This window comes from Urtica dioica, chromosome 7 (assembly GCF_054948205.1).
Source record: "Urtica dioica subsp. dioica isolate 48M chromosome 7, U.dioica_male_clone48M_v1_H2, whole genome shotgun sequence".
In the NCBI taxonomy this organism is placed as follows: domain Eukaryota; kingdom Viridiplantae; phylum Streptophyta; class Magnoliopsida; order Rosales; family Urticaceae; genus Urtica; species Urtica dioica.
The window spans coordinates 22,123,411-22,146,368 of NC_142762.1; the positions used below are offsets into that span (position 1 = coordinate 22,123,411).

General features: G+C 40.3%; 3 protein-coding genes across 3 annotated transcripts; 1 reads left to right on the top strand and 2 right to left on the bottom strand.

The window, feature by feature from the left end:
• LOC149390413 (uncharacterized) lies at nucleotides 1-3,565 on the bottom strand. The gene is made up of 9 exons (XM_089618595.1): nucleotides 3,524-3,565; nucleotides 3,318-3,446; nucleotides 2,970-3,209; nucleotides 2,515-2,667; nucleotides 2,210-2,437; nucleotides 1,938-2,053; nucleotides 1,714-1,822; nucleotides 833-1,073; nucleotides 1-368 (listed from the first exon to the last, which is right to left on the bottom strand). The coding sequence occupies exons 1-4, from the start codon at nucleotides 3,551-3,553 to the stop codon at nucleotides 2,623-2,625; spliced, it is 444 nt and encodes a 147-aa protein (XP_089474721.1). The 5' UTR covers nucleotides 3,554-3,565; the 3' UTR covers nucleotides 1-368; nucleotides 833-1,073; nucleotides 1,714-1,822; nucleotides 1,938-2,053; nucleotides 2,210-2,437; nucleotides 2,515-2,622.
• Nucleotides 3,566-14,198: 10,633 nt separating this feature from the next.
• LOC149390414 (uncharacterized) lies at nucleotides 14,199-16,502 on the top strand. Its single transcript, XM_089619283.1, has 5 exons — nucleotides 14,199-14,724; nucleotides 15,093-15,191; nucleotides 15,340-15,384; nucleotides 15,564-15,701; nucleotides 15,958-16,502. The coding sequence occupies exons 1-5, from the start codon at nucleotides 14,350-14,352 to the stop codon at nucleotides 16,288-16,290; spliced, it is 990 nt and encodes a 329-aa protein (XP_089475409.1). The 5' UTR covers nucleotides 14,199-14,349; the 3' UTR covers nucleotides 16,291-16,502.
• A 773-nt stretch (nucleotides 16,503-17,275) lies between these two features.
• On the bottom strand, nucleotides 17,276-19,310 carry LOC149390415 (Alcohol dehydrogenase transcription factor Myb/SANT-like family protein). The gene has a single exon (XM_089619284.1). It carries the CDS (start codon nucleotides 18,748-18,750, stop codon nucleotides 17,620-17,622), a length of 1,131 nt encoding a protein of 376 aa, XP_089475410.1. The 5' UTR covers nucleotides 18,751-19,310; the 3' UTR covers nucleotides 17,276-17,619.
• Between the last annotated feature and the right edge of the window lie 3,648 nt (nucleotides 19,311-22,958).

A 22,958-nucleotide genomic window follows, 5' to 3' on the forward strand; every position in this document is an offset into this window, starting at 1 on the left:
TATTTATGAACTTTCGGTTATTTTGCACCATTGCTTTACATAAGAAGAGGAAATGATTACTATTCACACAGACTTATTTTACTATTACAGCATCTTTATATAGAATATATCAAGTTGTACATTTGTTATTAAAATAACCTAGTTTCGAGTAATATGCTTTAGATTGGAATGATGTACATTTGTTATTAAAATAACCTAGTTTCTAGTAATATGCTTCTGGGGCAAGCAACAAAGGACATCCAAGAAACTGTGAATTCAATTGATAAAAAAAAAATGTGAATTCAAAATAAAATTGAGAGAGAGAGAGAGATAGACTTGATGTCAGTTGGTATCGAGCACAGTCGCACCAGAGCCCAGCAAAGGCAGCGCTGCATAAGGAATAAGATAAAATACATGAGGTTGAGTAAAAGAAATTGTGTAATTAAAGTAAACTTTATTTTGAAAGAATAAAGCTAACTTCAAACTGTAAAATATGCAAGTGAGCGCATCTTAACAAAAACAAAATAAGATTTAATCCCAATGAACCTGATTTTTTATTATGGAATTTTAGTCTTTGTACAAGAAAGTAACACACCTATAAAACTCAACCATGACAATATTTGCCAATGTAAGATTCTGCAAAATAAGAAATACCGTTGTGGTTTACCAATAAAATTTTAGGAAAAAAATTAGACCTTTAGCTCAACGAACCAACAGATTCAATTCAGCCCAAACTTTTTATGAGTCAATGAAAAAATATGACCTTCAAAGCAGTCGACAATGAGTCAATGGTAAAATGTAATCGGACAAACCAAAACATTAGCTTCGAAAAGAAAGAAAAAAAGCTACCTACTTCAATGATATGTGGCTCTGCTTTGTTTAGAATATGTGTGAAAGCCTTCTCACCAGTCTCCAATTTCTTCTCGCCCACCTTTATACAATGATTTCACTCGCACAATAATCTTGTCGCGAAATCGGCTTGGAAGTTTGAATCTTGACAGCGTTTTTCCGTAAGTTCCGTTCTGATGCACTTTTTTTTGGCTCCAACCAAATGATGTTACATGATGTTACTGATATATAAGAGTAAATGGACCCTTAAAGAGAAGAGAAAATGTAAGCTTAATGTGAGATTATTCGTAAGCTAATCATCTATATCAGCGAGAATACAAAAACACTCACAAGGACAGAGATGTCATTCTCTATCAGCGCGAGTGATCACCATTCCGCAAGAGAAACAATTTCAAAAATCTCAATTACCAAGTCCAATTAAAAAATAAGTCTTAATAGAAGAAACCCAAGTAAAAGCACAATGGTCATAGCAGTAAACCCAGTTCTTAGCTCTCAAACCTAACGTTTTACTATCCCAGTCCTTCAATCCCTAGATCAAGCACTTCAAATTCAAGAATCACAATTCAAATTGATTCTACACTCAGTAAGTTTATCAGCTTTATATAGTTATGGATCTTCAAAACCAAAATCAATCAATTCAACAAAAGAAACACTGAAGTAAAACCCCAACCCATACTTGATTCCAAAAACGTCAATTGACGAGTCCAGTTTTAAAAAAATCACTGTATACAGAATATACCCAATTAATAATAAAAATCAGAGTAACCGTAATAATAAATCCAGTTCTTAAGTTCTCAAACCTAGCATTTTATCATTCCCGTCCTTCGATTCCCAGACCAAGCACGTCAAATTTAATAATAACAATTCAAAATCGATTCCACAAACCTTATCGTTAATCATGAGAATCATCGACACCACGTGCTGGAACGTTCTCCAAGTACTGGTTGACCTCCAGAACCATAACACTATGCAAAGGCACGGGCTTCCTTTGTCCCTTTACGAACAAATAAACCAGCATTAGAGTCTAATAAAATTTAAATGGTAAGGGAGAGTCATAGCATGTATATAACTTATCAGACAAATTGAAAAATAATAAATGCATAATTTACCTTTAATAAGAATCAGATGTTGCTTTACTGGAACATGATTTCAGGGATGTGGGTAATCTTATGCCAATCTTTCCCTTTATCTTTCTCACACCGTTGCTTCAACAAAAGAGTGACATCTGTGGATTGATGAAACAGAGAGAGAAGCGGGTTGAACAACCACATGATCATCACCAAAGATAAAGAGTGATTAACAGAATTAAAGACTGGAAAAATATATTTTACATTAAGATCAAATCATTAAATTGTTGAGAAATTTGATTGCTTTTCCTCACATATGAATAGCATTACAAGACCGTTCTTGCTCCAGATGATACAATGATATTGCTGCTCTGAATGGCTTGGGAATATACAGAGTGAACTCCTTGGCTACAAATTACGGCCTAAAATCTGTCTGAAGAGAGATCGAATCGGGGATGATTGAAGATGAGCCAGATAGTACGAAGAAAAAAAAACGCTTTGTTTTGCAACAATGGTGGGAAAGCATACCCATTCTTGCGAAACTGTTTGTTCACAAAGAAAAAAACATGAGCACTTTCGTTATGAATAAAGAACAAAGCGAAACATTTAGTTAACCCACCTCTAGAAGAACAAAATCGTAGCAAGAAGAGATGGCGTATTTTTTCTTTCTTTTTTTATTCAACAATGGTCTCTAGAAAGAAGCGATTCCAGAAAAAAAGACGACGTTTCAACCAAGAAAAAAACGCTTCAGAGGTGGTAACTCCTCGTTCGCCTGTAGATTATTCAAAGAAGTTAAGCCAAGATAAAAAAAATAAAAAATAAAAAATAAAAATAAAAATAAAAACAAAAAACGCCCAACGTGGTTACTGAGCGTACAAAATACAAAACAAAAAAGAAAAAATAAAGCTTACGTGTCGTATTATAATTGGATAAAAACCTTATGAATAGTGATTTCGGATTCTGACTTATAATATTTAAAAAAAAAAAATCAGAATACAAGCTGCTGCATGAAAAAAATTTGCAAGGGAATGTACAGGGAAAACCCCTTCAATAGAACAATCTAGCATATCCAACCTGAGACATCAAATGATTATGACCAGCAGAATTCGATGAAGGAGCAACCTCAAGTGGTAACTCAACTTGATTTAGCGGAGCCATTATCCCTGTTTTAACTTCAGATACCATCGGTGATTGAGATGCCCCAACATCTTTATTAGAAAAATCAGGATTCCCTTCAACCTCTCTCTTGCAATCCTTAAGAAGAGAAGTTGGAGCTATCTCTTTCATGTCCACCCCAAGGTTCTTGAACAAAACCTGAGACAAATCAATTGGGTTGAGTAAAAAGAGACGGATAAAATTATGAGCACCAATATTATGTAGGTGGGGAAAGACATGCGAAAATTCCAACAACAAAAACTGTACCTCAATGTCAAACTTCAGGTTCATTTTCAGGTTAGGCATAGAATATATCTCAGCAAGCAATCCGAGAATGCCCATCGTCCAAGGATTGGGTGGTTGATATGCTAGACTGCTTTGGCATGGTTCTAGAATCTGCAATTTATAGAGCGTAAATCCCAACACCTAAATTCAGAACCAAAGTTTGCATTCTAGATCATATATAATTATACCTTTGAAGTAAATGGTATGACTGCAATCATTAGTCCCTTGACATAAGCATGCAAAAAGAAAGTCAAGGTACAAAGATTTAAACCACGGTGTAGGGGATTGTTATATCATTATACTACTGCATGATCACATAAGAGACAACTGTACAAATTTTCTCCTTATATAATGGGAAAAGAAACACACCTCAATAATCAAAGATTTGGGATCAATTTCACGAGCAAGCAAGACTTGATTCCTTCCGATTGATCAATTTCATGTAAGATGATGAAATTCGATGATGGAAAAAAGGTAAGAAATCTGTTCAAAATCTTGTAATATAATTTTTCTTTGTTGATCGAATCTTGTAATATAAAGTTATTCACATAAAAATTAGGGTATTCTCATTCTTTGACATATTGAAGAGATTCTATTGATAAAAAGGCCACTCTTGGCACTGAACTGACAAAAGACCCGTGTTAATTACTTAGTTCAGAACCCATTAAAAAAAAATTAGAACCAAACTCACCACTTCTGAATACAAGGATTTTAGCGAGCGAATTACGGCTTCAGCGGTGCCAAGAAAGTCCTTCAAAACCTACAAGAACAACATCCACTTTCTCAATGGTTTGAGGCCCTTGAATACACAAACACAAACTAATTCACTTTTTGCAGTGTTCAAAATTTTGACCACCCACAAACCTTTGAATTCTCTGTGATTTAATCACTGATAACTTGTCACAATGACAACGGACACATTAGAAACAGAGCAGTCCTAAGTTAAAACTGATGTTCTTTTATATTTCAGAATTACTGATAGGAAATTAAAAAATTCAGTCAGTAACCTAACATCCCAACATAGGAATATGTATAAACATCAAAACTAAGACCACTAAAAAGTCATACATGTTAGCATTTAAAATCACCAACAGCTTCTGATTCCTACCTAAATCATCAACACAAAACAAAACATAAACACCTCTTATTTTGGCACTGAACTGACAAAAAGCCCAAGGTAATTTCTGCCAGCCAAGAATGCAAAGCCAATCCTACACATCTTCCATTGTTACAGGCATACAACTCTATTTACTTAGTTCCAAACCCAGTATAAAGCTTATTTATTTAAAAAAAAAACAACAGCAATTAAACACGAATGAACAAGAATGAAAACCCCAAATTAAAAGAAAATTCGAGCAAAACCTATATAAAATTAATAACCTATTTCTAAGTTTATATTATGGTTGGATATGAAGCTTTACAGTACCTGATCAAGCGGTCCAGATTTAGCCTTCTTGTTCGGAGTGACCACATGAATGCCTTTACGCAACCAATCTTGGTAATAGCCAGCCACAGCAGTGTCGGCTGTGCAGTCAACAAAAACAGTGTTAGGAATGAAATGATTCCCCTGCACATGTCGGGTAAATTTCTCTCCATATCTGCAACTTTAAATTTCAACTTAAATTCGAGCAAAACCCATATGAGATCTGAAAACCCGAATTTATAAACCACTTCGAAAGCCCCAATTTAAAAGTAAATTCGAGGAAAACCTATATAAAATCTGAAAACCCGAGCAAAAACCATATCAAATCTGAAAACCCCAAGTTATAAAGCACTTCTTACCAATCACACAATTCCAACAAGAAATCCTAAATCAACCAATATAGAAGAAGACCAGGAGACATATACGAGGTCGTTGAACTCACCGAGAAGCGGAGCGGAAACGATGTCCGACGATGATGCGCGAGCCAATAATGGCGAGTGTTTCACTGGCGGCGAAGAGCAACGAAGAAGAAAGAGATATAGAAGAAAGAGACGACGAGAGAAAATGGTGAAGCCAATGAAACCGTACAAACCCCAAACGAAAGGTGACAAAGTAAAAATAAAATAAAACGGTTTGTATTCAAAGGGAGGTGTGAACAGTCATTTCGGAATTGGCTTACATGTCGTAATATAATTGGTAGATCGCTTGTGAACAGTGTTTTCGGATTTGCGCTTATTATATTATATATATAATAGATATATATATATACACACACACCCTAGTAGAAGCTACACGTGCAATCAGTAGTGTGGTTCCTTTTAGAGTCCTTTTAGACGAAGTACCTTAGCAAAAAAAAAAAAAAAAAAAATGATGATGATATTATCTATATCATGAGATTACTTATGGCGAATTTGGGAAACTATGTGTTGGACTAATGGAAATTAAAAAAAAGGGTAAAAATATTAAATTTGATAATTATGTGTAATTTGACAAAGAGATTTATTAGTATGTAGCCTCTATTAAGAGGAAAGATTAAAATAGTAGCCAAACTATCAATTTATTTTAAAAGATAGTCAACATTGATTAAAGTCTCAAAAATACTTTTTCTCCCACAGTCAAACATCCAAACACTACATCCACACCCAAACACCACACTACAATCTTCCTCTGCGACCCACCGGATCTTCGCCGGAGATTCGTTGTCGCCGACGCCAAAGAAGGAGCTCCAAAGTCGATCGCCACCGCCTCGTGTCCCTTCCGGAGAAGCTCGCACCGGTTCTCCTCACCGGTGGTTCCGAGGTTGATCACTACTACAAATACTATTTTTCGGTGCGGAAAACATTCGGGTGCGATTTTTCGCACCCAAAATTCGCACCAAATGAGTCTTTCAGGTGCGACTTGTCGCACCCAAAACTCAAACAAGCATATAAAAATTTTCGCTGATTTTTTAAACTTTGGGTGCGACTTTTCGCACCCAAAAGTCCGTCAAAACTTTTGGGTGCGACTTAATCGCACCCAATGCTTCATCAAAACTATAAGGTGCGACTTAGTCGCACCTATAGTTTTAAAACATTTGAGCGGTCAAATTTTCCCCTTCTTTTTTTTTTAAATACTATTAGGTGCGACTTTGTCGCACCCAAAGGTACTGACACTGATCATTGGGTGCGAAAAGTCGCACCCAAATTCTAGGTCATGATATAAAAGAAATCAACCTGAGCCTCTCTCTCTCCGAGTTCTCTCTTTTCCCATCTTCTTCTTCTTTTGTCCGTGCGCGAGCTGTGACCCCGAAGAAGCAAGGAGGCCGCGAGTTGGAGCGGTGTCACCGAGCTGAGCCCCCCCGCCGCCGCCGGACCTTAGGTGAGTTTCCAATCCTTTTCTCTTTTTCTCTCTGTCCGACTCTCTCTCTAACTTTGTCTCCCTCTATTTCTTGTTGTAGGTCTGTAGACCTGGTTCGCCTCTCGCACCCCCGCCGTCGGCTCCGATCCGACCACCGAGCACCGGCCGAGAAGAAATCGCCGACCCCTCATCCACACGACCCAGCCAACCACCGAGACTCACCACTGGACACGCGCGGACCGAGAAGGAAGGGGCCGAGAAGAAATGTGTTTTTTTTTGTGTGTGGGTGTGTATGTGTGTGTATGGTAATTGAGTGTGCGTGTGTGTGTGTATCCCTGGTTCGGAAGCTGTGGAGCTGGTCGCAAGAGGAGCGGCGAGGAGCGGCGACGGAGATCCGGTCCCTCTCGAAGAGAAGCACCTAAATGTCGCCATTTTTTTTAATTTTTTTTTGGTGAGTTTTTAGGTGCGACTTTAGGTGCGGAAAGTCGCACCTAAATGTCGCACCCGAAAGTCAAGACTTTGTGCGACTTTTTGCACCCAAGACTTTTAGGTGCGGACTTTCGGGTGCGGAAAAGTCGCACCTAATGATATGGGTGCGAAAATTGACTTTAGGGTGCGAAAAAAGTCGCACCCAAAGGTCTTTTTTGTACTAGTGGATTCTGACGTGGTTGTTCCTCGGGTCGCCGAATGCGGAGTTAAAGCGCGTGTCGAACTCAAAGGCGGTGGAGGTGCGATTTCATATTCTAGAGTTTTTTGTTCGACAGTTAATCGGATTAACTGTGACAGTTAATTTGATTAACGGTTTGTCACAGTTAATCTTATTAACAGTGACGAACTTCTTCCGAAAACGATTTCGAACATCGGCGAGTCTCGCGATTGCGCAGATCCGGCCGTTTGAAGGTCGCAAGTTCAGTTTTGCATATTAATTGTGATAGTTAATCAGATTTACATTGAATGTTAATTCGATTAACCTTGATGATGCTCCTCCGGAAACGATCTCGAACATCAGCGAGTCCTGCAGCTGCACAGATCCGACCGTTTGAAGGTAGGGTTAAGGTTTCTCCGTTTGAAACTTTGATGAAAACTCCGATTCCGGTGCTGGAGACTGAAGAGATGAAAATTAATAAGATTTATTGCTGCTCTTGTTACAGTTAATAAGATTTACTTTTGTTCTTGTTACAGGTAATGGGATTTACTATTTTTCTTGTTACCGTTAATATTATTTACTCTGATAGTTAATAATAACAACTCTTAAGGGTATTATTTGAATGCTATTATAAAAAATTGGTTACTTTCCTACATATGTTAATAATTGGGCTATAATTTTAAAATAGAGGACTATTTGGGCTAGATATCTAGTCCGCCATTTGACAAAAATACCTTTAAACACAAAAAAAAAAAAAAAAAAGATAGAAAAACCCATTTGATCTCGCTCTCTATCCAGAGAAAAAAAGGAAAAAAAAATAGATAAAAAAAGAATATCAGCCAATCAAATTGCTGCACGCAAGAGTTTGGTTCATAATACTCAATTTCCACATAAAAAGTAGCATTTTCTTTATACCCAGGTTACCAAAAAAAAGTAAAAAATAAAACATTTTTTAAGGTTTGATCACAGAGCCATGTCATTTCCGAAACGAGATTCTAAAGAAAATACTACGATTGAAAATCCTGAGAATGGATAAAGAACGAACCTTGAAAGAAAGCGAAGGCTTGGAATTGTCCGATAGAGCTAAATGGACCACTCCAAAGCCACCAATGGATTCTCCACAGACTCGCTTCCCGTCTCCGTATCCCTCACTGGCGACCTCCCTCCTCCAACTCTCTAGAGACTCGTTGTGGTGTGCGAACGTGTGCGATGACTTGTGGTAGCGGCGGGTGCAATGACGTGTGGTCGGTGCTCTGCAGAGATTTGGGTTGTGGCTGTGCAGAGATTTGCTCAATGGGCTCCGTTCAACATGCCGACCTCGTTGTCGCCACTAACGGAGACTCGAACTCTTGACCCAAAACGTCGCTTCAAACATTGAACCGCCACTCTCCGACAGACTCGCTGTGAAGAGACTGGAGTGGGGAAACAGAGACCACGTCGAATCCATCAAGGAAGCGAGCCGCTGAGAAGGGTTCGATCCCATATCATTATAGGAACGGATGTTTTACATTATGCATAATTCTCTATTACCAATTTATCTAGTTATATCAATAACAAGAAAAATACTCGCACGTTGTTGCGGGTTGCTCGATGGATTTTGCTAATATAATAAGCTTTAATTTAGTTCAAAATTAAATATTTAATAAATTCTTGAATTTGGTTTACATTGTCTAAATCCTAATTTTGTATGTATAAAAATAAATAATAGATAATTATAGTAAATATCTTTGATGAAATGACACATTCATGAATATAAATTTAATGCAAAAAATTAAATTAATTTCAACATAGAACATTAAAACTTCCAACATATTTTATTTTTATCTATTTTATTAACTTATTACTTGTTCGAAAGCCAACATTTTTTTTAAAATATGTAAATAATATGTACTCATGCACCTTATAATTATTATATATAATTCAAAGAATTGTAAACACCTTCTGTAAAACTTCGCAAACAAAACTTTTATTATTTTTATTCAACTTAAAAGCTTTTCAATCAATAACAAGAAAATATGAGACACTACTTTTGTACTACTTTTGCGACTACGTGCACTTGTGGACGGATTTTTCATAATGCCATATAGAGTTGAAAATATTACAGGAGCTCGTTAGTTTCTATTTTTTGTAGATGATCATACAAGACTTAGTTGAGTCTACCTTATGAAACACAAAATTAGAAACCATCGACCTCTTCAAAAAGTTCCACAACAATATTCCAATCAAAGTAGTCCACACCGATAATGCCCGGGATTACTTCAACTCGGAACTTGAGTCGTTCTTCTGAACTCAAGAGACTCATTCATACTAGTTCTTGTGTAAACATTCCATAACAAAATGAGATAAATGAGCGGAAAAACTGTCATCTTCTTGAAGTTGTTCGAGTCATCATGTTCACCTCGAACGTTCCAGTTCGCTTCTGGGGAGAAGCCGTTCTTACAACCACCTACCTTATCAACCGTATGCCCTCTCATGTTTTATATTTCAAAACTCTAATTCATATCTTACTCACAAAATTTCCCAAAACACGACTCATCTATACTATTCGTCCTAAGGTCGTTGGCTCACTTTGATCACTCATACGATAAGGGAAAACTCGACCCTAAATCCACCAAATGCATCTTTCCCGGTTACTCATCCACTCGAAAGGGATAAAAGTGTTATGATATGAACCTTAGAACATTCATCATCTATAATGATGTAGCATTCCCTGAGTTGAACCCCTACTTTCCCAATTCTGATAGTCAGAGGGAGAACAAATCATACGACTCTCAAAATTGGTTGAGTATCCCAATCATCCCTTCAGAGACATCTTCAAGCTCATTTCAGCCTTCGAACTCGACACATCCCTTTAAATCAAATCCATCGATCCCTTATCAAACTCCAAACTCATCCCTTCAACTATCAATCCCACTAGCTCGAACACCCCATTAGGTCAGGCACAAGCTCGCACTGTTGATCCTTCCCCAACTCTGGACACTGATATCACCGAGCAAGGTTATAGTTCTTCACTCTCAGAATTACCAATTTTCTTGAGGAAACTTGCTCGTTCACGTGGTCCATGCATGAATGAAGGTTATGTGTACTATGGGAACCTCTCTCCAAGCTATCAAGCTTATGTGTCCAAAATAGATGAAGAGAAGATTCCAAGCTCAGTTGAAGAAGCTCTTCAAATCCTAGGTTGGAGAGCTGCCACCCACGATGAAATTTGTGCTCTTGAGCTGAATAACACTTGGGAAATCACTGAGTTTCCACCAAGTAGACGAACGGTTGGATGCAGATGGTTTTCACCATAAAAACGATCACGATGGAGCTGTGAAAAGGCTGAACACAAAGGATATACTCAGGCTTACGCATTTGATTATTAGAAGACATTTGCTCCGGTGGAAAAATTTAACACCATACGAGTTCTGTTCTCCTTAGCCGCCAACTTGTACTGACCCTTATTCTTGCTCGATTTGAAGAATGCATTCCTCCCTTGTGAGCTAGAAGAAGAAGAAGTACACACGAAAATTCCTCCGGGCTTCAACAACAATCAACCTCCAAACAAAGTTTGCAAGCTCAAGAAATCTCTATACGAGCTTAAACAGTTACCGCAATCGTGGTTTGAGAAGTTTGCTCGCGTACTCGAGAATTGAAAATATGTGCTGAGTCAGACGGATCATACATTGTTCTCAAAGATCTTACCTCGAGAAAAACATACCATTCTGAGTGTCTATGTTGATGACATTGTCATCACATGAGATGATCTCAAGGAAATTACAAGACTGAAATGGATTATTTCGTCGGAGTTTGAAGTCAAGGACCTCAGAAACCTAAAATACTTTCTCGATATGGAAGTAGCTCGATCTAAAAAAAATTATCACTGTTTCTCAAACAAAATATACGATTGATCTTCTCAAAGAAATAGGCATGCTTGGCTCCAAACTGATTGAAACTCCCATGGATCCAAACATCAAGCTCTCAGCTTGAACTACCGAAGTTGCCACAGACAAACAAAGGTATCAACAACTCGTTGGGAAGGTCATCTACCTTACTTATGCCCGACCTGACATAAGTTTCTCAGTAAACTTAGTCACTCGGTTCATGAATAACCCATCTGAACTACACCAGGAAGTCGTAATGAGAATTCTTCAATATCTTAAATCCTTCCGGTGCCGGTCTCTGGTTCAAGAAGCATCATAGCCGCGCGGTGTAGAAGTGTTCACAAATGCAGATTCGGCGGGATCATTGCTAGATTATAGATCCACCTCGGGGATGTGTACCTATGTTTAGGGTAACCTCGTAACTTAGTGAAGTAAAAAAGAAACAGTAGTAGCTTGGAGCAGTGCGTTAGCCGAGCTACGATATTTCACGAGTGGAGTATGTGAATGTATATGAATAAAAAGTATAAGGGATGATCTCAAAATCAAAGCTCGACGGTCCTATCAAGATGTTATTTGATAATCAAGCTGCACTGAGTATTGTGAAGAATTCAGTCCAACACGACCAAACCAAACATCAACAAGGAGATCGAGGCTAAGACTAACTCCACAAAATATGTTTCAACTCGACATCAAGTCGCCGACATCCTCAACAAACCTCTCCATCATGCAATCTTCAACGAACTTCTATCCAAGCTCGATTTGCTCAACATTTACTATCAAGGTTGAGGGGGAGTGTAGAAAAAAGGAAGTTCATGAGTCCCAAGACTCTCTTTGGAAGTTGCACTTTCACCCACTTTCACTTTGAAAGTTGAACTATCTCTATTTTCCATGCTTTGTATATTTCGTAGATTGCCTTTACTATTTCTCATGTAAAGACATAATTGTGTAATCAATTTCCTCTTGTATAAATAGAGGATCTCTCCTCTCATATCAATATAATAAGTAGAAAATTATTCTCTCTAAATTTATACATGTAGGTTGTGTAGCTAGCGAATGAGCTGTTGATTGTAAACTTTATTATATCACGTTATCGTAATCAATTTCTTTCCAACGAGCAAAAACCCCCCATACGTAGGCATGACTTGTAGAACTGGGTCACCAACTTGTGTGTTCATTTATTATCCATATTTGTTCCCTTTTTGTTGATAACTTGTTAATTTTCATATTAGCTATCGTAACAGTTTATGAGACAGTTGAATAGGTTGAGTAATTTTGGCTTATTTTGTGATCACTTGATAAAAGCCCTTTGACATGCTATTTTTTATTGCAACCGACGTAAAATATTTGGTGAGCTTCTGAACCTTGATAGCTGGATCGAACGACACAAATATATGTAATTTAGATATTGAATTCCTTTCCACTCGAGATGTGAAGAATTTCTTTGGTCTTGCATGGGCTTGTTAGTAGGACCAAAATTGTCTCATCTAAGAGAACCAATAGAAGAAAAAAAAATGACATGGTGTAAGATACGTGGTGGTTCATTGAGACCTTCAGAGAAGTTCTTGTCAAAGACGTAGAAAATCCTACATCGAAGATGAGTGGATGCTGGAGACTGTTGCTTGCTGAAAGCCTGAAAGACAACGTTGATGCTGCAGTGTGTGAGAAAACATGGAGAGTAGTGGTGCGTGTTTTGGTAGCTCGAGACTCGATGAAATATGTAGTTGGTTCATCCCAATAGTATAACAAAGTTTGACTCTCTCAATTGACAGACAAGTGTCTTGCTCTTTAGGTTGAGATTTGGTGCGCGGTGGAGAACAATCTCTACATAGAGACGAACTACTTGTGGGGTGTTTGACTCATCCAAGAAGGCAAAAACCCTGTCCCTTAAAGGACCAGTGATCGATGATATATGTAGATTATTGTAGAAGCTAGGTTCATAAACTTACTAATATTTCACCGGACTCAGTGGAAAACCTTGGGTCTTAAAGGACCCGTGGTCAGGGATATATGTAGATTGCTGTAGAAGCTAGCTTCATAAACTTACCAATATCTCACCGGACTCGGTGGCTCATATCCTCAAGACCAGGGTTTGACTTTCTGCGGAAATCAACAGAAAACCGCCTTACAAGAGAGGACCGACAATGGTTCGCTAGTAACCGTTTTCCTTCTAATTTTCTGGTGCTTTCCGGTGGTTTTTGTTCGTCGCAGCTTTTTTTTTTGGTCATCTTTCATTGGATTTCGGTAGGTAAGCTTCGGAGGTTTCTCAAATTTTGAGGGGTTTTTTTTCTTCATGTTTTTGATAATTTATTTTTACTAATCCAAGATTTCAAGGGTTTGAGCAATCAATATGAGTTTATTGGTTGTTTTGTATGGTTTTCTATGTATTTTTAGTTTAATCCGAATTAAAATGTTAATTTTTAATCCGAATTTGAGTTTTTTGATGTTGTAGATGATGATTTAATGATGATAATGACGTTCTTGTGTGGATGTTCTTGAGATATTAATGATGCTTATGATGTTTTAATGATGATGAATGATGTTCTTGAGATGAATATAATGATTTAATGATGAATATGATTATTTGTGATGATAAATTGATATCATGTATTCAGTAGTATAAACTATGAAAAATATGTTTATTTTTGTAAAATATTTGTTTGAATACCCATCAATTTTTTATATTTTTTGTCAGTTTCCTCTATGGTAAACGGTTTTCTGCTGATACCGATTTCCTTTTTGTTGTTGAAATACCATTCGGTTTCCCCTCCGGTGAACGATTTACCCCCAAAACTGAAGTCTTGATACGCCAATGGTAACAATAACACGAACCTTGTTCAAGATCAAGTTGGTCCGTTTATCCTAAAATAATAAAAAAAATATTTAGTGGGAATAAAATACCTAAAAAAACGGAAAACAAGGAAAATCTCATCACGACAAAAAGCCTAATCACATATAAAGTCTATATGATACACATTTATCTTTTCATTAAACCATTATTAGCATAACCTCGTACAAATAAGAGAATTCTGTTGTCCCTGCCGTAGACTCTTGTCATAAAACAGAAAAGAAAATCTTTTTTATTTGATTTTTTATTTTTATTCTACACGTGTCTATATTACACGCTACAACTCTCTCTCTCTCTCTCAAGGGCCTCCTTTCCCGATCAATGCTTCCAATTACCTCCGCTTCCTCGTCGACTTGAACAAACGTAGTAATCAACGAAATAAACTAGAAAAAAAGAAAATGGGACGAAGGCATACGGACAAAGAAGCCGGTCGTTTATCTCTTCTGACACTCTTCCTAATGGGCGTGATCTCCTGCTGCATGGTCTACTCTTACCTCTCTGCGTCTTCATTCCCCAGTGGAAGCGAAACCGTGGAAACAACCCCATCGTCGGTCTCAAACGACGCGAGCGAAAACGCTGAGACGTGTTGCAGAGGAATTGAGCATTTGGAGCTCTGGGGTAAGGCCGTGAATTGGGGTTCTAACTTTAAGCTCAATTCTTCCGAGGATTGTTGTTTGGCCTGCAAGAAAATGTGTCCCAATGACCAGCCTTGTTTGTGCGATTCGTGGGTATTTTGTGGTGACAGACAGGCTTGTGGAGACAGATTTGGTGAGGTATGATTTCTTGTCGTTTTGTTTCTACTATTGTCTGTCTCTATTCAGGCCCTGAATCACGTTCCATGTTGTTTTATCTGAGTGTTTCTCTGACATCATATAACTCACACTTGTTTTGAAGTTTTAGGTTGTGAAATTCTCTTTACGACAAGAATGAATTCATAGAATTTGTGATGTGTGTGCATATGCATTGTTTTAGACTAATTATAATAACAATAATGAGAAAAGGTTCAAACTTTGAAGAAACGCAATTACTTAAAAATCAAATTCTGTCTGTAATATGATCACACTCAGTTGCTCTTGATCAAGTGATGCACCTATTAAGGTTTAAAAAAGACGCCATTTTTTTCCCTTGTGCTCATTTGCAGTGCTGGTTGAAGAAACAAACGAACTCCTTGGAACCTGATTTGCGCGATTCCACTGATTATGTCATGTGGACTTCTGGGCTTATCTTTGCAAAAGGAGAGGTATTTTCAGATAAATTTATTTTCCGTGAAACCCTCCATTGATGATGACAATTTGCCTCAGTCTTCCTTTGATGTGGGGACCGATTGACTTATAGGATTTTCGTTGATTTTGAATTTTATCATCGGTCTCCTTGTTTTTCTTTGATAGGATATTGTTGCCTTGGAGACAGAATTCGGTGTTCTACGCATACAAGTTAGTACTCTCTTTACAGGTTCTCGAAGCAGATGGTTTACTATGGCTTTATCAAATCACTCACAAAATCATCATATCGCATTTTTTTCTTTCTTTCTATAAAGTTCAGGTACATTGTGATTTAGAATTGATCTTCGCTCACCTGACAGTTGATTGGTTATATTTGTAATCCCTTGCAGCTTTTCCCCGATTGTGCTCCACATTCTGTTGCCTATATTCTTGAGCTGTTACAGTCGCATATCTCTTTGGGCTGCCACTTTTATCGAGCTGAAAGTCGGGGTGGCTTCTGGGATTCTCAAGGAAATCATCTTCAAAATGTATGTGTTCTCTGTGTCACCTTTCTGATCTTGTTTTAAGAGATGTTAATTAATTTGCTCTAAGTTTCTTTCGAAAAGAGTTCTGTGAAGAAGTATTCAAATCGACTGAAAATCGTTAAAAATTATTGACACATATTTGATGACATGACATGTTGTTGCTAGTTTCTCATTACCAGAGTCTAAAAGACAGACGAACGTTTTACGAAATAGGAAGAAGAAATCAATCGTTGTCTCATGGTTTCTTTTCACGTGGTAGACTCCGTATGGGCCTCCGTTTGCATTAATACAAGGGACACTTGAAGCCCATGGAAAGGAATTCAAGCCCGTTGCGTCGGAATTCTGTCCATTGATCCGAAGAGGGTCAGTAGCTTGGGTCGGTTCGGGGCCCGATTTCTTCATCAGCTTGGCCAACCACGTCGAGTGGAACAAAGCCTACACTGTCTTCGGTTCCGTTCTTCCTCAGGACATGGGCGTTGCAGAGAAGATCTCCATGCTTCCCACTAAAATGGACACTTGGAGTAACATTACTGTCTCCGTCTTGGACAAACCCGTTTGGCTTAAGTTCCGGCGTATCGACGATGTCTCATGATAAACTGATTGAGAATTCGACATTTTAAATTTTGGATTGGATTGTTTTCATCCAATGGTAGCTTTTTCGGTCTTTGGTTTGCTAGATATTTTTATTTACAATTAGCTTTGCATGTGTACACCTGAAAGAGCTCAGGGACCAAAAGCCAAAGTCGAATATATTGATCTGCTGTTTTTTTCTGCTATATTGATCTGCTGTTTTTCTTCTTTTCATTCTATAGTTGCGTAGAGTAATATTTTGCATTTCTTATATGAAAAAAAGAGGTGAGGATGTTTCAGGCTTTTAGCTATTTTAAGATTTTAGAATGACGACCATGTGGGATTCAGAGTATTCGGGGTTTTAGTGACATGCGCTCTTAATAGGTATTGACGTCATAGGACGCACTTAACTACCATATTTTATTCGTTCATGACTACTTATTGATGAGAACAAAATGATTTGCATGACCTTTTAATATCGTCTGATTATTTCACAATCTAATAGTCATGCTAAGACGTTTGTAAAGAAGTCAAAAGTGATATCCGATGTTTAGTTCTCCATCCTTCTTGGCAAGAGAGAAGATCATTCATTCTACGCTTCTTGAAAGTTTGATTACTCATAATCACTTGATTCTCATGAAACCAAAAACATCGTGAATATCTTTGCCATGGTGATTTAATTTACCAAGAATGAAAGAGGCTTGGCCAAATCTCATCGGAGAGTGCGTAAGCGTATTTGTGAGCTTTGAACCAAAAATGGAACAAAGCCAAGAATTTATCTCCGCTTCTTGTGAGTATCAAAACTCTAATACATGTAATAAGAAAAAAAGAAGCAGCAAATGCCTGTTAAAATATTAGTAATAAATCCATGATAAGGTTACGCAGTTCCAGAACACTTGGAGGTACAACACCGAGTGCACAGCAACTGTGCAAGTTCTTTACTTTTGACACTAATTTTATGTCAGAAACCGGAACATTAATAACAAAGAGATTATAAGTTGCACATCTGGACAAACAATCAATCAAATCTTATCAATCCTTGCTTTTACATTCAGTCATATCGAGAACATTAAAGTTGCAAGAGTGTCTAGCCTACTAGAAAACCCTGTTTAACATTCATAAGGAAAGCACATAAGCGAGGTCTTGATAGCTCAATTCCACAACTCGAGGCACGAGAAGTAAAGTTGAAAGAGTTAAAGATGAGAAGAATAAAAGGCTAATTCTGAATACACATGATAGTGAATAGGAGTAGAAACGTAAAGCATTTATATATGTATCTCTAAATATACTAGGAGGGGAACATGATTAGCACGAGTGGAGTTGATCCATGGATGTTAATAAAATCTCACCATCAGGGGTGGTCGGGGGTGGGGGTTCGCTTGAGCTTCTTGCTCCTCTTGCCGGAGGAGGCGGAGTCAAGGGCGGCCTTGGCAAAGGCGTCGACGATGCGGCGCTGAGAGTCCAAGATCATCTCTGTGCGCTTCATCTCCATCTCCATCCGCATGGCCTCGATCTCCTTTGCCATCTCCATCTTCATCTGCTCCACTCTCACAAACCCGTCCCCCAAAGCCTTGATGGCTCCCACCATCTCCGCCACCGCGTCCCTCTCCCTCTTCCCGGACCCGCACTCCCGCATCGCCCTCATCCCCGCCGCCGTGTTCAGCGGCACCGCGTACTTCATCGCCGGCGGTGGGGATTGAACGTACTTCATCGCCGGAGTCGTCCCCGGCTGAGCCACGCTCACCCCCGTCGGGATTCTGATCCGGAACCCTCCTCCCGCGGAGGTGGTTCCGTTCCTGTAGGGGTTTCCGGCCACGCCCTTGGGGTTCGATCCGTACTTGAGCTCCTCGTAGAGGCGTTCGTCGGCGTCTTCGTCGTCGTCGTCGTCTTCGTCGTCGGAGTGATCGGGCTTCACGGTGGAGACGGGGACGACGACGGCGGGGGCGGGGCCTTTCTCCATGGAGTCCATGCGCTTGAAGTGAACCCAAGACGAGTTGAATCGGGCCACCGGGACGGATCTCGCGCGCTGGAGCTCCGTGCGGTATCGCTTCCGGAGCTTCTCCATCTTGTGGCGGCACTGCACGGCGGTCTTCGCCGGAGACGCGGCGGGGCACTGCGAGGCCACCGAGTCGGCGACCTCCTGCCAGTGCGTTGCCTTCAGGTTGCCGCGGCGGAGGGAGTACCACTTGTCGCGGTACGCGTCGATCAGCGCCACCGTCTCGTCGGGCGACCAGCACGGCGGAGGAAGCCGCCGCGACGACGGAGCCGAAAGCTGCTGCGGCGGCGGCGGAGGCTGAGACGCGGAGGACTCCGGCGGCGGAGTGGCTGGGGTTTGCTGGGAGATCTGCTCCTGATTCTGGGGAGATTGCGGCGGCGGAGGAGGGACTGGCAGGGCGAGGGCGAGCGGGATCGCCTGTGGTGGGCTCGCCGGCGGCGGCGGAGGACGAGGAGGAGGGGACTCCGGTGGCGGCGGAGAAGCCATGGATCTATCTAGGGTTTGATCGTGGCGGCGAGAAATCGAGGAGGTTTGGTTGGGAAAGAGAGAGAGAGAAAGAGAGAGGAGAGGTGGGGTTAATTAGGGCGGTGGTTGGGGGGTGCGAAAGATAAGGGACGGTGCGTAGGTTAGAGAGCGTGGTGGTGGCGTTAAAGTAAAGAGTGGTGGAGGAGTGTGCGGCTGAATTTGAGATCTCGTTTTGTCTCTCCTCTTTTTCTCTCTCTAGAGAGGAGAGGGTTGATTGATGACGACACCAAGCCAAGCCACGCCACGCCACCGCTTAGGTGGGGGCGGGCGGGAGGAGGCTAACGTGCGCCGTCATAGGTATACTGCGCACCTCGTCCACTTCTTCTGACTTTGGTATTTATTTTATTTTGTTTTTTAAGGCATTATGGACGGAGGCGATTTCATTTGGGCTTTTTCCCAAAAGGATCCACCGCTTAGGGTGGGTGGACCGTGGATGAGAGCGGTCTCTTTTCGCATTTACTTTTGCTATTCCAATTTTACCCTCGTGTCTTGCTGGCGGTGGAATGTGAATGCGACTACGAGGTACGAGCACGAGGGCGTGAGCAGATGTCAGTGTATATAGCTTTTTGCTCAATGACATTTTAACTCAAGGTTTTAGTCGAACAATTTATTCTAACGGATAAAATATATCTAATATACTCTTTTATTAAACGTTTAATAATAAAAAAATTATGAGAAAAGAGAGAATATGTTTAAGAATAGTGTGAAAAGGAGAGAAGAAACTACTCCAACATCTTCAATGAATTTAAATGCTAATATTAACGAATTTAAAGTCACCAAAGAATCACTTATTCACTACCCCAAATTTGTAGTTGTAGAAATGATAAAGAAAGAGAGAATCGGAAATATGAGAGACTGTTCCGATACTTTGAGTATTTCTTATATCATTGATATGTAATACTATCACCTATTTATATATATTGTGGATACAAGCGAGTGTAATAAATACGTGTAATAATTTCTACCTAGGAAATAGAGAGTAATAAATATTACACATAGAATAAGGCATATAAAATATATAACAAATAAATGCAACACACTTTCCCATATGAGATGAGTTCCAAGGAGTGATGACTTCCGAAGGACGAAGTGACGAGGTGATCCCTAACTTAGACGAGGTGACGAAGTGACGCGGGAGGGTGAACTGACGAGCTTGATTTCAACACTCCCCCTCAAGTTTGACTGTATATGTTAAGGAGGTCAAGCTTGCTACATAGCTCGGAGAAGGTCACTCGAGGAAGTGCTTTGGTGAGAATGTCGGCGAGCTGATGACCTGACGGAATGTATTCCATATCGATAATTTTAGCTTCAATTTTTTTCACTGATGAAGTATCGGTCGATCTCGATATGTTTCGTTCTGTCATGGTGAACTGGATTTTTAGCTATGCTGAGAGCAGCTTGATTATCACAAAAAAACTTGATTGGACCTTCGATGACGATCTTGAGGTCGTCGAGAACTCTCTTCAGCCAGATGCCTTCACATACTCCGCTTGCTAACGACCTGAGCTCGACTTCAGCATTATTTCTTGAGACAACAGACTGCTTCTTGCTTCGCCAGGTAACAAGATTTCCCCAGGCGTATGTGCACATACCTGATGTTGATCGTCTGTCTGGAACATATCCGGTCCAGTCCGCATATGTGAACACTTCGACACCACGACTTTTTCTTTTCTTGAAGGAGAGGCCAGTCCCTAGGGCAGCTTTGAGATATTGGAGGATCCTCATAACTGCATCCATGTGAGTTTTTGAAGGGTTACTCATGAATCGACTTACCATACTCACTGCGAATCCAATATCTGGTCTCGTGTGGGTGAGGTAGATGAGTTTTCCCACGAGCTGCTGCAATCTTTCTTTGTCAGTGGCGGCCTCGGAGGTGCGAGCTAGAAGTTTCACATTGGTATCCATCGGAGTGTCTACTGGTTTGCAGCCAAGCATGCCAGTTTCTTTGAGGAGATCCAAAGTGTACTTGCGCTGTGAAACAGAGATATCCTTTTCAGACCGAGCTACCTTCATGCCAAGGAAGTATCGTAGGCTGCCGAGGTCCTTAACTTCGAACTCAGATGAAAAAGTTTGCTTCAGTCTCCTGATCTCTTCTAGGTCGTCTCCAGTGATGACTATGTCGTCCACATACACACTCAGGATGGTGTGCTTGCCTTGTGTGGAGATCTTTGAGAAGAGTGTTGGATCTGCTTGAGTCTGCCCGTAGTCGCAAAGCTTGAGCACATTGGTGAATTTTCTGAACCATGCTCGTGGGGACTGTTTTAGTCCGTATAGAGACTTCTTGAGTTTGCAGACTTTGTTGGCACCTTGATCATTGTTGAATCCTGGTGGGAGTTGCATGTAGACTTCCTCTTCTAGTTCGCCATTTAGAAAAGCATTCTTCACGTCGAGCTGAAAGAGGGGCCGATCTAAGTTGGCTGCTAGTGAAAAGAGGATTCTGATGGTATTGAACTTCGTGACTGGAGCGAATGTCTCTTGGTAGTCGATGCCATAAGCCTGAGTGTACCCTTTTGCGACAAGGCGGACTTTGTATCTCTCCACTGTGCCATCTGGATTATGTTTGATGGTGAAGAGCCATCTACATCCAACAGTTCGCTTGCTTGGTGGTAGCTCGACAATATCCCACGTATCATTCTGTTCGAGGGCTTGGATCTCGGCATGACTCGCATCTCGCCACTCGGGACTTTGAAGGGCTTCCTCGATGGAGTTCGGCATTTTTCCTTCATCTAACTTCGCCACATAGGCTTGGTAGCTCGTAGATAAGTTCCTATAGTACACGTAATCTTCTATCCTGTATTGACCACACGACCGAGTAGGTTTTCTCAACGCAATTGGTAAGTCCGGAGATGAGGTGTTACCTTGTTAAGTAGTTTCGTGGTTCAGGTTCGGAGAGACATCTAGTTCGCGAGCTTGTACCGGAATCTGGGTGATGTTAAGTTCTAATGGAGAAGGTTCAGAAGTTTGCGAGCTGGGAGTCAGAGGCGAGCTGGGCGAGGTGATCATGTTTTGGACAGGTGATGTCAGACTTGAGGGCGAACTGGATGGACTAAGAGGCGAGGTGAATTATGGGTTTATGATGATCCAATTTGGGAAGTCATTTTCATTATTCTCCCCCTGATGAGCTGAATTGGCGAAGTAAGGACTAAACTCATGAAAAGATACATCCATGGAGACTATGAATTTTCGTGATCGGGGTTCATAGCATTTGTAGCCTTTCTGGGTAGCTGAATAGCCAAGGAAGATGCATTTGAGCGATTTTGGTTCAAGTTTCCTTGGTTATAAGAATGGGTGAAGACTGAACAGCCAAAAACTTTCGCAGGTAGAGTCGAGATGAGTCGAGAGTGAGGGTATGTCTCTAAAAGGACTTGAGATGGGATTTTGTAGTCAAGGACACGAGAGGGCATTCTGTTTATGAGGTGGGTGGCTGTGAGGACCGCTTCTCCCCAAAAATGAGATGAGACGTTTGAGGAGAACATGATGGCTCGGGCGACCTCGAGTATGTGTCGATTTTTCCGCTCGGCTACCCCATTTTGTTGCGGGGTGTGAACGCACGAGCTGGAGTGAATTATTCCATGTGTTTTGAAGAAATCACCGAGCTCGGAATTAAAGTAGTCTCGAGCGTTGTCGGTGTGGACAATTTGGATGGAGGTGTCGAATTGTGTTTGGACCATTTTGTAAAAGGTTTTGAATAGATTGGATGTTTCAGATTTTTGTTTCATCATGTATATCCAACTGAGTCTAGTGTGGTCGTCAACAAAGATAAGAAACCATCGAACTCTAGTGATATTGGGAACTTTTGAGGGTGTCCCCGTATATATCACTGTGAATTGTGGCAAATGGGCGAGATGGTTTGTATGGGGTGGAGTGATATGAACTTCGAGTATGTTTAGCGAACTCACACATGTCACACTGAATGGAATTGATATTTTTATTGATAAACAAAGAAGGAAACAATCTTTTGAGATACATGAAATTTGGATGTCCTAGTCTAAGGTGATTGAGCATGATCTCTTTATACTAGGGTGATTGTTGGGCGAGCTGACACATGGCGGGCTGATCTGGCTTGATGACATAGAGTACGGTACTCAGCTCGGCATTACCAATCTGTCTCCCCGTGACCTATTCATGAAACACACATGAACTTTCATAAAAAATAGTTCGGCACTTAG